The sequence below is a fragment of the Aegilops tauschii genome, chromosome 7, assembly GCF_002575655.3.
Source record: "Aegilops tauschii subsp. strangulata cultivar AL8/78 chromosome 7, Aet v6.0, whole genome shotgun sequence".
In the NCBI taxonomy this organism is placed as follows: Eukaryota; Viridiplantae; Streptophyta; class Magnoliopsida; order Poales; family Poaceae; genus Aegilops; species Aegilops tauschii.
This window is the reverse complement of record NC_053041.3, coordinates 27,008,985-27,022,445: the sequence shown is the minus strand read 5'-3', so window position 1 is coordinate 27,022,445 and position 13,461 is coordinate 27,008,985. Positions and strand designations below refer to the sequence as shown.

The window sequence follows — 13,461 nt, the reverse complement described above, 5'->3', positions numbered from 1 at the left end:
AGCTGCCTAATCCATGGATAGTTATATGCATATCCATTAACACGATACCACGTGCCTGCATATGCACAGGTTAAAGTGAAAATTGTTCTTAGCACTCCGGTGGAAGCTATCTTAGTTTAAACAAGGAAGCTATGTCGAGAAAAGAGGAAAAGATGAGTAGTGTCAAGGCGCACTCAAGTAGCATTCATCGATCGCACTAAACTACCCCTATTTGGATGGGCTTACTTTTTCTCTCAAAATTTATATGTCTGCTCGTTATTTAAACACATAGCTGTTGTATGCCCGGTCACTTTAGGGCATCAACAACACTATTTAGCCGCGGATTGGTTCGAACTAGCTTGTGGACACAGATACGGAAAGTGGCCATTCAATCACATTTCTTAAGTCTTAAAGTCCGCCTATATAAGCCTAATTTTTATTTCCAATGAATAGCAATGTGCGTAAATTAAAGTACACTGTTCATAACACTCGATCACATCACAAAAAGACGAATTTTCATAGTTTTTACATGCCTTCTCCTTCTTTGCCATGATGTCCATACAAAGAAGGTATTTTTCATTTTTGCCCTGCCAGACCGACTGCCCGAGCCTCCTCACTCAATCTGTCTCTGGCTCCTCCTCACCAGCTGACTCCTTAACAGCCGCCTCCTTCTCAGTCGCCTCCATCTCAACCGCTAAGCGCTTCATCATCTTATGACGGACGGCACACACGATTATTGCAGCATTGGAATCCAACTTATCCCTCCTCATGGTCAACATTTTGCTATACTTGGAAGTGGCGGCAAGCTCAACCCTCCTCTCTTTGAGCTTAGTCTTCTTCTCTTCGAAGTTAATCTTCTTGTCAGTCGTCACCATCAAGATGTTAAGCCTCTCTGCCAACATTTCCTCTTTCATGTCAGAGCGCTTGTCATGTTGGATGTCACCCCTTCTCGCTTCAACTTCTCCTTCTCCCACTTCTTTCCCCAGAACCCCCTCCTAACCTTCTTGGGCGGCTCTTTGTTGGGTCGGCTGGATCACCAGCCTTCCTCATTACTGATGTTGGCAGTCTTGACAGAACTGGCAATGACGTTGTCACTTGGGTTGCACATTCAACTTCAACCAATAATGCATGAGGACGAAACTCATCTTCTCCACCTTCAAATAGAGGTGCACGCACGGGAGGGCTATAAGAAAACATTCTCAACAAGATGCATATCCGGCCAACAAGTTACATATCTGGCCAAATGACATAGAGCATATCCGGTCTAATGACCGACACATAGAACAACTTACCTACTCGGTGATTTGCACACCACTTGGCCACCGATCGATTAGTTGTTTCAAATGGCAATACTTACTCATGAAGTCTTGGATGGTGTACGATCGATGGCTAAGTTACTTTGTCTCATGATCGTAGATAACTTCGTTGAGGTAGGGCTGAAAATTCTTGCGCTCACGGAACCAAGAACGTATGTTGGACCAAAGATTAAGCTCCTTTGCTTTGTTCCATGGATCGAATCGATGCTAGTGGGTAACCACACATCGCACAACAATTTACCTTCCCTTGTGTTGAAACTTTCTCCTCTACCCCTTTTCTTTGAATCGGCTGGCCAATCCTCTGGATCAAGGCTCGTCTCGTCGTACACGTCCGTCTGTGGCTACCCGTTGTACGAGTCAAGCTACTGGGTGTCTGCACTCGGTTGCTGGGTGTACACTCCTGGCTGCCTGGTGTACGTACCCGGCCACAGAGCATACACCTATGGGTTCGAGTCATCCACTTGTCCATCCTTGAAGCCACCTCCGCCACCCTCTTCACATAGACCCGCGCCTCCGTCATGGATCATCTTCATCAACTCCCTGTCCATGTCATCATCCATAGTCTCGCTCGGTTGAGACATACCGACAAATAGAGAGCATGCACCAAGTTGATCCACACCTGGCATTCACGATCGGAAAAGCTGTGGCGATGCCGAGTCGGCGAAATGAAGCAGCACCGGGTTCACATCGACGCAATATGGCACACGTACCCGGCGGCAGAAGCCGGGGACTGTTGGCCCCATGTTTGGTGGTGTAGAAGTAGGGCGGCTAATATTGATCTGGCCAGGGCGGCGTGTGCATGCACGACAGTGGCGGTGCCCCGTGTCCCCGTCCCCACCTGGCCCCTGCATCTTGTCCCTGCCCCCGCCCAGCCCCCGCACCCAGTCCACCGCCCTCTTGAGGCTTTGCCTTCCTTTTGATACAGCAGGCTTGCTGCATCACCGAGTTGATCTTGTGGGTGGCCACCTTCCCTCCACTTCTTCTAGCTCCGGCGCCCCTCTTAGTGAATGTAAACAGAAGGAGCACTGTACTTAAAAGAAAAGAGAAATATACTCTATACGTGGCTTTACCCTTTTACGAGTCATGTGCCCCGATCAATCTGACGTATCGGTCCATATATGCTATGGGTGGGACTAGGGAGTGGCCAATCAGGTCAGGTCATAGGCTCACACGTAATATATAGCCATTGCAAGTATAGCACGGCCGAGGTAGTTAGCTAGCAATGGCGAAAGCGCCTCGTCCGAGGGGATGGAGCACCAAGCGCTACATCCTGGCGGCTCTCCTCGGGGTGCTTGTCACCGGCGTCGTCGTCATCGCCGTCTCGGCGGTCCTCACCCCGGCAGAGGTCGTCTTCACGGTCACCAACGCCACCAGGTCCAACAAGTGGGAGCTGCACCTCACCCTCTCCGCCAACGACACGAGCCACCGCGCCTGGGTGGAGTACCACAGCTTCATCGTCTACCTTCAGTACACGGCCAAGGGGACGGTCTACAAGGTGCCTGCGGACGTTGCGCCGCCGGCGCCCCAGCGACCGGGAACCACGACGAACATGAGCGTGTCGGCCAGCTTTGCCTTGGATCCCTTCCGGACAGCCGGGGAAGGCGGTGGCAAGCCGGAGATCAGCGTGCTGGTGCTGGCCGTGGTGAGGTTCATAGTCGGGCCGGCTTACACGCGGCCGTACGACGTCAGGGTGCTGTGCGCCCCCATCGACTACTTTGGCGCCAAGAATCTTAGCTTTCCTGTAATATGTGATGCTTGACGTGACACCCACGTATCTTCAATTCATGATACGTAGCTACAAAAAAAAAATCATGATACGTCTGCTTAGCTTTTACTACTACCGTGTATGTATATGCATATACCGGACTGCATTATTTCTGTACTCCTACACAGTTTCTTTTCTGGATACCAGTTTTTTAGGAGGGGCCTGGAAGAACTAGTTTCTGGAAAATATCGGAAATATTTCTTTCGCCCAAAACTATTTGAATGCATTTTCATTTCATGTTTTATTATAAATATTAATAGAAATTCTACTACCTCCGTCTCATATTAACTGTTGCTCAAACAGATGTATCTAAACATATTTCAGTGCTGGATACATCTGGTTGAGCGACACTTAGATATATTCATTTGAGCGACACTTATTATGGGACGCAGGAGCTACATGATTCTGGCGCAATGACGTCCGTGGCATAGTGGTTACTGGTTAGTGCTCTTCTTTTCCTTCAACATGGTCGTGGGCTACATTATTAGTCCCTACTGAAGCTTTCAAATCCAAATTCTAACAGAAATTACGGGCTGTATGCCCATTACGGTGACAAGCAGAAAAACTGATAACCGGTCAATTACTGGAGTTTTCATCCGAAACGAGAAAGAACCTTGCTCCTACATCGATCAATCACCTTTGGCCAGACTAATTTTGTCCATTTAGAAATAGCTATTCCTTGGTCCAAGTTCTTTTTTTCAAAAGTTAATTCGTGATGATAGTCAAATGAAGATCTGTGCAAATAACAATCCCAATCAACCATTGAATCCAGTAAATAATAACAAAATCACTCCAGGGCATTACAGATACTACCTCCTTTCCGATTTATAGGGCTCAATTAAAAAATCTCACCAACCAAGGTAGATGGTGAGTGGTGGAACAATTTTTGTAGTTTGCAAAACCACTCAATTAATGTGCTTGTTTTCCTCAAAAATTGTGTTTACCAATGCATTAATTGCAATGCATGCATGCATAAAGTACATGCATTGGTCAATTTTCTCTTAATACTTGCATGCAATGATTTATTGCACCTTGAAATCTGAACATGTGATGGGGAACAACCAAATTGAGACTTATAAAATGGGAAAACTAAAATTTTGAGATAAGCCCTATAAGCCGGAAAGGAGGGAGTATTACATATCATTTACCACCAAAACCAAGCTCACATCTATATGTAAGAATTTTCAAACCTACTGTAACAAATTAAATTCCCACCGCAGTTTATGACGGGTTTACGAAAACAGATGGCTTGTGTATAAGGTTACGTTAGTTCCAAACTCAACCATGGTTTGGTCAGAATTACGCGCGGCTAACAAACTGGGGTGTGTTTGGATGGTGAATAAAACTAACCATTCCACTTTTAACCATGACCAAGAATATGTTCTTGTTTGGATGGTTCCCAATTTTTTGGGATACCCATGCGCTCTAGCTAGCTCGGGTCCGTTCTTTTTTCTCAATAATCCCAACAATATATTAGCTCACCCGGGGGGGGGGGGGGATATTAGTCTGGCATGTGATTTTAGGTCTTTAGTTTGACTACCGAAACATACATAATATGCTACAAAAATATATTGACTAGCAACATGTGTAATATGCCACTAAAATTATATTTTTGGAAACTTCATTCGGCGATGGATCTAAAAATATATTATTTGTGGCATATAATACATGTTTCACTAGTCACAATTAAGGCCGTCAAAACCCATGCCCGACTTATAATCGCATCTGGACGGAGTACTCAAATTTTGTTGGGGTTGGCTCAGACACAAATGTAATACTCCCCATTGATCACCACAAAAGTTGTTGGTTGCCGTGCATTTGGCACAAAGCAATTCTAGCAAATCCTGACCAGCAATCAAGTACATGCATGCCATTCCACTTTAGTAAAAAAATTGTCCTTTTTCTTTTCCCAAACGAAGCTGCTTTGCCATATATATAAACTCCAAGGACATGGATTCGTAGTCCTTTTCTTAGGGAAGAGGAGAAGGAATGTGTGTAGGAAAATATACGGATGTGCTACATCCTAGTATAGAAAACAAAAGACAGTAGGAGAACAAAGCCATGGAACAACTCATCATGCCATTTGATATATTCTTTACAGTGAAGTGACATTCTTTGCTCTTCTTTGTGGAGAAAAGAGAAGGTTCTCTGCGTGAAGGCACGTAGTGGCATGTACCTCCTAACCTGTAGAAAACGTAAGCCAGGAGAGAACAAAGCAAATTCAACAAAGTCATGAGAACTCACGATCTACTCCTTGTCTTTTGATGTTTTAAATTCTTCAAAAGGAAAGCATTGCAAGATGGGGAAGCAAAGAATCAATACTCTGTTGTATTAGTTAACTGACAGACCTAGGTCTACAGCCGGTAAGTTATGACAGTTTTTGGTTAGGCAAATTGGGATAGCTAGAAGTGCAGCCCCGAGATGCACTACAACACAAAGTTATTCACATCCAGCAAAATTGCATTACATTTGATCGACCATACATTGTCATATGGACATAAATTCCAGGGGGCAACATATTCAACTAAGTTCTGAGATAATTTTTTCGTGATGTCCATCCTATAAGAAGAAGAGTCTTGGCGTCGAAGAATCAACAACGGTGTCGAGAGAGAACCTTTAACTCACTGAAAAACATCCTTAACTTCTCCCATTTCCGTTCTAGAGTTCCAAAATTTCAATGATTCCTCAACTCACTGAAAAACACCCTTAACTTCTCCCATTTTCCGTTCTTCAATTACACAATACTGTCTTCTTTTGTGTAGTGCACCAATAAAGCAATGTTGCCGATGTGTCATTTTAGATGCACTGCACAAAGCTCTCTTTAACAAGAGTGGTTTGTGGAGTACCCTAAAAGGTCACAATTGTAATGATGTGTTTCCTGTTCATATAAATAAACTACATGTTATTTTCTATATTTAATATCATACATATATATGCATTGCTAAGTTAATAGCCAAAGAGATATAACATGCATAACTACTATAGCAGAGTTAATAGCATTGTCTTACTTTTTAAATAAAACTTGATCCAAACTTCGTGTAGGTGTTCCTACAAAAATGGATCATAAAATCTTAGCATAGTACTATAGCAACCTAACACAATACAATTGTAATTTCCTAACACATACAACCTCCGTGCCAAATTACTATCATGCGAATGACCGGTTCCATTACACCAGAAAATGATACTTCCTAGCATCAAGAAGAATATTTTCATGGTACACATATTATGCTTCCATCACAAATTTGAAACGTAACAAACTGTTGGATTTAATTGCGACAAATAATATTTGTTTAGGAAAACTGTTTCCACAAAAGCTGGGATTTTACATCATTACCGGAAGCAGTTTTTGGAAACAAACTGTAGGCTGTGGAGTAGCGATTTTTGTGGACGTGGTAAATGTAGGCTGTTAACGAAGGAAACAAATCAGCCAGCGGGGCCTTTACTTTTCATCCTATGGCATCTGACTGGTCTGATAGGAAGCAGGTATCAGTAGTCTGATCCCTAGCGGTGCCCTTAATGTACGTCTTTTCCTATCCATGGGGCATGTTGAGTTTGCATAGTTGCATGTTTGGAGAACTATAAGTAAGCGATCAACTATTTATCTATATAGGATTTTGAATGTTTGGAAAATGTGTAGAGAATCAAGCATCTACTTGTAGCTGCCCGTTGTGTAAACGTACATTATCATGATACTAAAGAACCACTCAAGCTCGCTTATAATATGAAAAATACAATTTTGGAGAATCAAACAATTGCTTTTTAGAGCACTATTTTCTTTCAGGGCACAAAAATAGGACCATCGAACTTAATTTACACACAAATAAAAGACAGAAACACATAGGCTCATGTATTCGAGTGTTCTTTTAGTCTGATGAAGTGACCTTGCTCTAACTTCCCAAAAAAAAGGGTCTGTGCGTGTAGACAAATACTAGTGGGATGTACCTCGTAGCCAGTAGAAAACGAAAGACAACTAGGAGAAAAATATTAACTTCCAGAAAGCACAACTTCCTGTCTTTTGATGCTGTTAAATTTAAGGTAGGGGTTGCATGAAGGAGAAGCAAGGCATTGAGACACCTACCTTTGTACTTGGTTAATCCAAGCACGAGGCACATGAATGCGTTGAAGTGACGCCACCTGTATCTAAAGCATATCAAGTAGTAGTAGTTATTGATGTGGAAGCACATTAGCTAAGCACGTCAATTTGTGCACTTATTTATAGTAAGTAAAGCAATCTTAGCTTATAACTAACTACTAATGATGATGAGTGCAAAACCCTCCATCGTACGCCATGCTGATGCTGTCTTCTTCTTCTTCTTCTTCTTCTTCTTCCTCTTCGGTTGAGCTTGATCGATCGCCTGTTATACCCTTCCAACAGGTATATATCTGAGCCAGACCACCCTAATCCATTCATGCAAATGTACCTCAAGTAGCTAAGCCACCGACCATGGGGTACATGAACGACACTCGTGGTTTACTGTTGACGACGTGCCCCAGCAGCATCGACCACTACGTCCAGAACCTGACCTCCTCCTACTCCAACAAGAGCAACGAGTCCTCCGTGGTGGCCACCTCCGTCTTCATGCTCGTCCTCGCCGCCGTCTTCTTCAACCTCAACCTCTTCAGCCGCGTCTCCAACACCAGCGCCGTCCTCAACCCCACCGCCCGCGCCGTTCTCAACTCCGCCCTCAACCTCTTCCTCCCCGTCATGTCCTACCTCTTCTCCGAGGCCAAAAACACCCCTGACGGTGGCGCCGACCTCCCGGTGCGGGCTCGCCTCATCCTCACCTGGATGCTTCTCGTCGAGCTCCTCCGCAAGAAGGTGGAGGCCATCCTGGTCACCGCCGGCATGCAGCAGGGCTACTCTAACATCATCACACATGCCAACGCCGTCGCCTGGCTGGGCTACCTCGTCTTCTTCAACCTCAAGGTGGCCGGCCGGGTGGCCGTCTTCGGCACGCTCTGGCTGCTCTGCGCCGCCAAGTTCGTGCAGAGGGTGGCCTTCACCGAGATAGGGAAGCGTTCCTTGGCCTACGGCAAGAACGCTCGCCTCCTCTCCTCCTACATGGCTGAAATGGTCAAGGACCCGCGGCATGGCGGCACCGCCGTCCAGGACCAGGACCTCTCTCCGTTGCAGAGGATGAAGATGTGCAAGTACGTCGTCATGGGAGAAGAGAACCTTATGCTGAAGCCCGGCCCGCATGGCTACGAGCTCGACCTCGACAGGCTCAACACCACGTACGACGATGGCGACCACATCGTCACCGTCGGGAAAATATGGGAACTCGTTGAGCAGGAGAAGAAACCGAGGCTTAAAAGGCTCCAGAGGCTAAGCCTCTCCTTCGCGCTCTTCAAGCTGCTGCGGCCTAGGTTCGAGCTCCTGCCGGCCATGACCAAGCAAGAAACCGACCACTGCCGGGACCTCATCTTCCAAGGCCTGTGCAGAGTCAGCGACGGCGACGTGGACCCAGGGGTGGCACTATTCCAGGTGCTCAAGGACGAGATCAGCTTCGTGAGTGAGTACTACCACTCGGTCCACCCGGTGGTGCTGGCCAGCCCCTACTTCTTTGTGATCAACTACATCACCTTCCCAGTGGTGGTGTTGGTCCTTTGCTTCATGACCATCGCCCTCGCCGGCAACGGCGACATGCTCTTGGCGTTTCACAGCGTCGGGGACGACAACTACGCCATATCGTCGGGCATATTCACGCTCACCAAGTGCCTATGGAAGAACTTTCTCCGGAAACCGGCGGCCTTCTTCGCCATCATCGACATCTCCATCACCTACCTCCTGTTCATCGCTTTCGTCTACGAGGAGGTGTGGGAGTACATGGTGTTTGTGTTCTCCAACTGGTTCATGGTGTCGCTGCTCTGCACATACACCGCAAGGCGACGCTGGCAGGAGAGTAAGACCTACCGTGGCACTCTCCGCCGCATCGCCTGGATCAGTAGCAAGCTGAGCCACCCTAGCCGTGTCACCCTCAAGCAGTTCTCCGTGCTGAGGGTTAGCTGGCTCTCCATGACTCTGCCCACCACGTCTCTACCAACGCAAGCAAAGAGGTCCATAATGGAACGCTTCCGCTCGGCGGCATACGGCCGCGATGGTTTCCCGGCCCCCCTTAGCAACGGAAGATACGTACTATACTCCATGCAACGGTACTCACGCTTGTCATGGTTCTGCGATACTCAAAGTGTCGCAGAGGTCATCATCACCTGGCACATTGCCACCAGCCTATTGGAGATGACGTATCCAGGACATCGCAAAGGAGGGACCTCGCCGACGGATCACCATAGGGCGGTGGCGACAAAACTGTCCAAGTATTGTTCTTACCTCGTGGTCTTCCACCCGGAGCTGCTACCGGATGACCGGGAGTGCACAGAGCGCGTGTACGAGGACATGAAGACCGGTCTCAAGGAGGCGCTCGGGAGTTGGAACTACCACTTAGGGTCGGAGAACGCGCGGTACACGAAGATGATGGCGACGAACCAGGATAAGCTGCGCTCCGACTGCTGGGACAACACCATGACTATGGTCCAGAAGGGGATAGTGCTTGGAAACGTGTTGGTGGTAGAGGCCAATGGAGACTATGGGGCCGTTTGGAAACTGCTTGCCGACCTTTGGGTTGAGCTGATTGTGTATGTTGCCCCATCCAGCGGCGATGAGCACGTGAAATGGCACGAGGAGGCGCTAGTGCTAGGTGGCGAGCTCATCACCTTGCTTTGGGCCTTGGCCACGCACACCGGTGTAACCCGCCCACCGTCGACATCGTTGGTTGTCATGCCGGTTGGCGAGGATGTCGAGGAGGGAGTACGTCCTTGTGTATAGGCCTACCTATACATATCTTCATATGCACATCATTATGTGTACTCTCAGGTCTATTTATATATGTAAGACACTCATGTTTTGAAGTTTGACTAAAATTCTCTTATATAATAGTTTTGCCGGTTTTGCAATTAATCAGGCACCACCTGGAAATTTTTATAGTGTCGGTCGATTCAACGCGTAGGCAGACTTGGACCCTTTCCTTGACACGTCATCCTACGGCAAAGTGGTTTGAAGATTGCAACCATTTCGGGCGGCCAGTGGTTTGAAGTGTGCGTGTGTGCCTCAGCCTGCGCGCGCATGTGGGTGGTCTTTTGTGTTCTTGATGTGTGTGCGTGCTTTGTGTGTTCTTGCTTTTTATGTGGTCTCTGGTCTATGTACAAATCATATTATTGTCTCAAATTTACACCGCTATATGTTTATTTTAATATTTATATTGTGGAACAATTAATGCAAGTTAGATGAAAAATTATTGAAAGATTGATCATCATTTGCTTTGATTTTTCCTTCATTTTCTTTCTTCTTTTTGTTTATCTCAATGAATTTATTCATTCTACATTGGAATAATTTTTTATCTTTCTTCTAATTATTATTATTATTATTATTATTATTATTATTATTATTATTATTATTATCATGTCCTTGTTTATTAATTCTTAGTCATTTTAGGGTTGGATTTTCTCCAATATTTTTGCATCCGATAACTTATTTAATGTTGCAATCTTGTAACACTACTTATTGTGTTTCAGGAACTTAAAATAGATTTCATTTTTGCACATGATCTACTTGAATAGTAATATGATTATTACTATCGAAGTTAAAATACTATATTCTTGTTCTTGCATTTTTGGGAATAGTGAAAGTTATATAAAATCAGCTACAATTTTGGTCACCATTTTCTGAGTTTTTTTACCTTTAGGGCAATACCAAAATCCTCGATTGATTATATATTTTAATAAAAAAATGTCTTTGCTTATCCAACCTTAGATGGTTTGTTTGGTCCGGCGGATTTTTCTATAATATTGCTGCACGTGTTGGAAATATGCCCTAGAGGCAATAATAAAATGGTTATTATTATATTTCCTTGTTCATGATAATTGTCTATTGTTCATGCTATAATTGTATTGACCGGAAACCGTAATACATGTGTGAATACATAGACCACAACATGTCCCTAGTGAGCCTCTAGTTGACTAGCTCGTTGATCAACAGATGGTTGTGGTTTCCTGACCATGGACATTGGATGTCGTTAATAACGGGATCACATCATTAGGAGAATGATGTGATGGACAAGACCCAATCCTAAGCATAGCACAAGATCGCGTAGTTCGTTTGCTAGAGCTTTTCTAATGTCAAGTATCGTTTCCTTAGACCATGAGATTGTGCAACTCCGGGATGCCGTAGGAATGCTTTGGGTGTATCATACGTCACAACGTAACTGGGTGACTATAAAGGTGCACTACAGGTATCTACGAAAGTGTCTGTTGGGTTGGCACGAATCGAGACTGGGATTTGTCACTCCGTGTGATGGAGAGGTATCTCTGGGCCCACTCGGTAATGCATCATCATAATGAGCTCAATGAGACTAATGAGTTAGCCACGGGATCATGCCTTACGAAACGAGTAAAGAGACTTGCCGGTAACGAGATTGAACAAGGTATAGGGATACCGACGATCGAATCTCGGGCAAGTAACATACCGATGGACAAAGGGAATTGTATACGGGATTGATTGAATCCCCGACATTGTGGTTCATCCGATGAGATCAGCGTGGAACATGTGGGAGCCAATATGGGTATCCAGATCCCGCTATTGGTTATTGGCCGGAGAGGTGCCTCGGTCATGTCTGCATGGTTCCCGAACCCGTAGGGTCTACACACTTAAGGTTCGGTGACGCTAGAGTTGTTATGGGAAATAGTATGTGGTTACCGAAGGTTGTTCGGAGTCCCAGATAAGATCCCGGACGCAACGAGGAACTCCAGAATGGTCCGGAGGTGAAGATCGATATATTGGACGAAGGGTATTGGAGTCGGAATTATTCCGGGGGTACCAGGTAACGACCAACGTGTCCGAAAGGGGTTTCGGAGGCCCCGACAAGCGTTGGGGGGCCTTATGGGCCAAGGGGAGGGGGCACATCAGCCTACTAAGGGGCTGTGCACCCCTCCCACCCCATCTCACGTAACGTGGAGAGGTGGGGGCGCCTCCCCTAGGGCAGCCACCCCTCCCGGCTTGGGGGCAAGTTTCCTAGGGGTGGGGGCGCCCAAACCCATCTAGGGTTTCCCCTGTGGCCGCTGCCCCTCCCCTAGGGAAACCCTAGGGCGCCTCCTCCTCCCCCCTTCCCCCTATATATAGTGAGGGAGAGAGAGGGCAGCGACACACCCCTTCCCTGGCGCAGCCCTCCCCCTCTCCAACACCTCCTCCTCCGCAGTGCTTAGCGAAGCTCTGCCGGAGAACCACGAGCTCCATCGCCACCTCGCCGTCGTGCTGCTGGAGTTCTCTCTCAACTTCTCCTCTCCCCTTGCTGGATCAAGAAGGAGGAGACGTCCCCGGGCTGTACGTGTGTTGAACGCGGAGACGCCGTCCGTTCGGCGCTAGATCGGATCTACCGCGATTTAAATCGCCGCGAGTACAACTCCATCAACCGCGTTCTTGTAACGGTTCCTCTTAGCGATCTTCAAGGGTATGAAGATGCACTCCCTCTCTCTCGTTGCTAGCATCTCCTAGATTGATCTTGGTGACACGTAGGAATTTTTGAATTATTACTACGTTCCCCAACAGCACGTGGCAATGTATTTGACGTTGCCATAATGTGCCACTACTTAGTTTTGTGTTAGAACTTAAAATGGAATTCATTTGGTAGGCGATCTACTTGAATCATAATAATTGTATAAGTTCACTACTATATGCTTGTTATTGCATATTGTGGAATAGTGCAATCTCTACAAAATCGGGGTCAAAGAATTTGTCATTATTTGCTTTGGGTCATACCTCGGGAATCAAAGTGATTGTTGTGTCATTGACGCGTGGCAACAATCTAAAAAGGAAAAAGGCATTCGTTTGAGATCGCCCTGTATTGGGAAATTTTCTACGGGTTTCTTACCTTGGGAATCAAAGTGCTTGCTGTGTCATTGAAGTGTGGCAACAATCGAAAATTAAAAGGAGAATTTTATAAAGAAAGACAAGACATCGAACGTCGCCACGCCAAGCATCCAAAGTCCTAAGTCTATCTCGCGACTAAATTCGCGAGCGCACATGCTGGATATATTTTCGGTGTGCATGTAGCATAACTATATCCTAACACCTCATCCAAGGGACAAGGAGAGATGCCCTTATAAGAGCAAGTACAATAGCGGACTTATAGCATGCTTACATGACACTTTTATCTATGTGAAAAGAGAGTTAGGAAAAAGTAAGAGGAGTGAGATCTCATGCAAGAGCCTAGCTATATATGTATTTCTAGGTAAATACAACAAATGTGAAGAATGAGATAGACAGAAAATAGAAAGACAGAAGGTAAATAAAAAACTTTTTTTAGGTGAGAAGGTTCCCAAAAGTGGTTGGGGCAATAAATAGGCGGG

General features: G+C 45.9%; 1 protein-coding gene across 1 annotated transcript; it reads left to right on the top strand.

Annotated features, from left to right (window-relative positions):
- The first annotated feature begins 7,220 nt into the window (after positions 1-7,220).
- LOC109768613 (uncharacterized) lies at positions 7,221-10,356 on the top strand. Its single transcript, XM_020327363.4, has one exon. It carries the CDS (start codon positions 7,508-7,510, stop codon positions 9,884-9,886), a length of 2,379 nt encoding a protein of 792 aa, XP_020182952.1. The 5' UTR covers positions 7,221-7,507; the 3' UTR covers positions 9,887-10,356.
- The last annotated feature ends 3,105 nt before the right edge of the window (positions 10,357-13,461 follow it).

Coding starts and splice junctions, on each gene's coding strand:
- LOC109768613 (XM_020327363.4), top strand. CDS start 7,508: ATGGGGTACATGAACGACACTCGTGGTTTACTGTTGACGACGTGCCCC.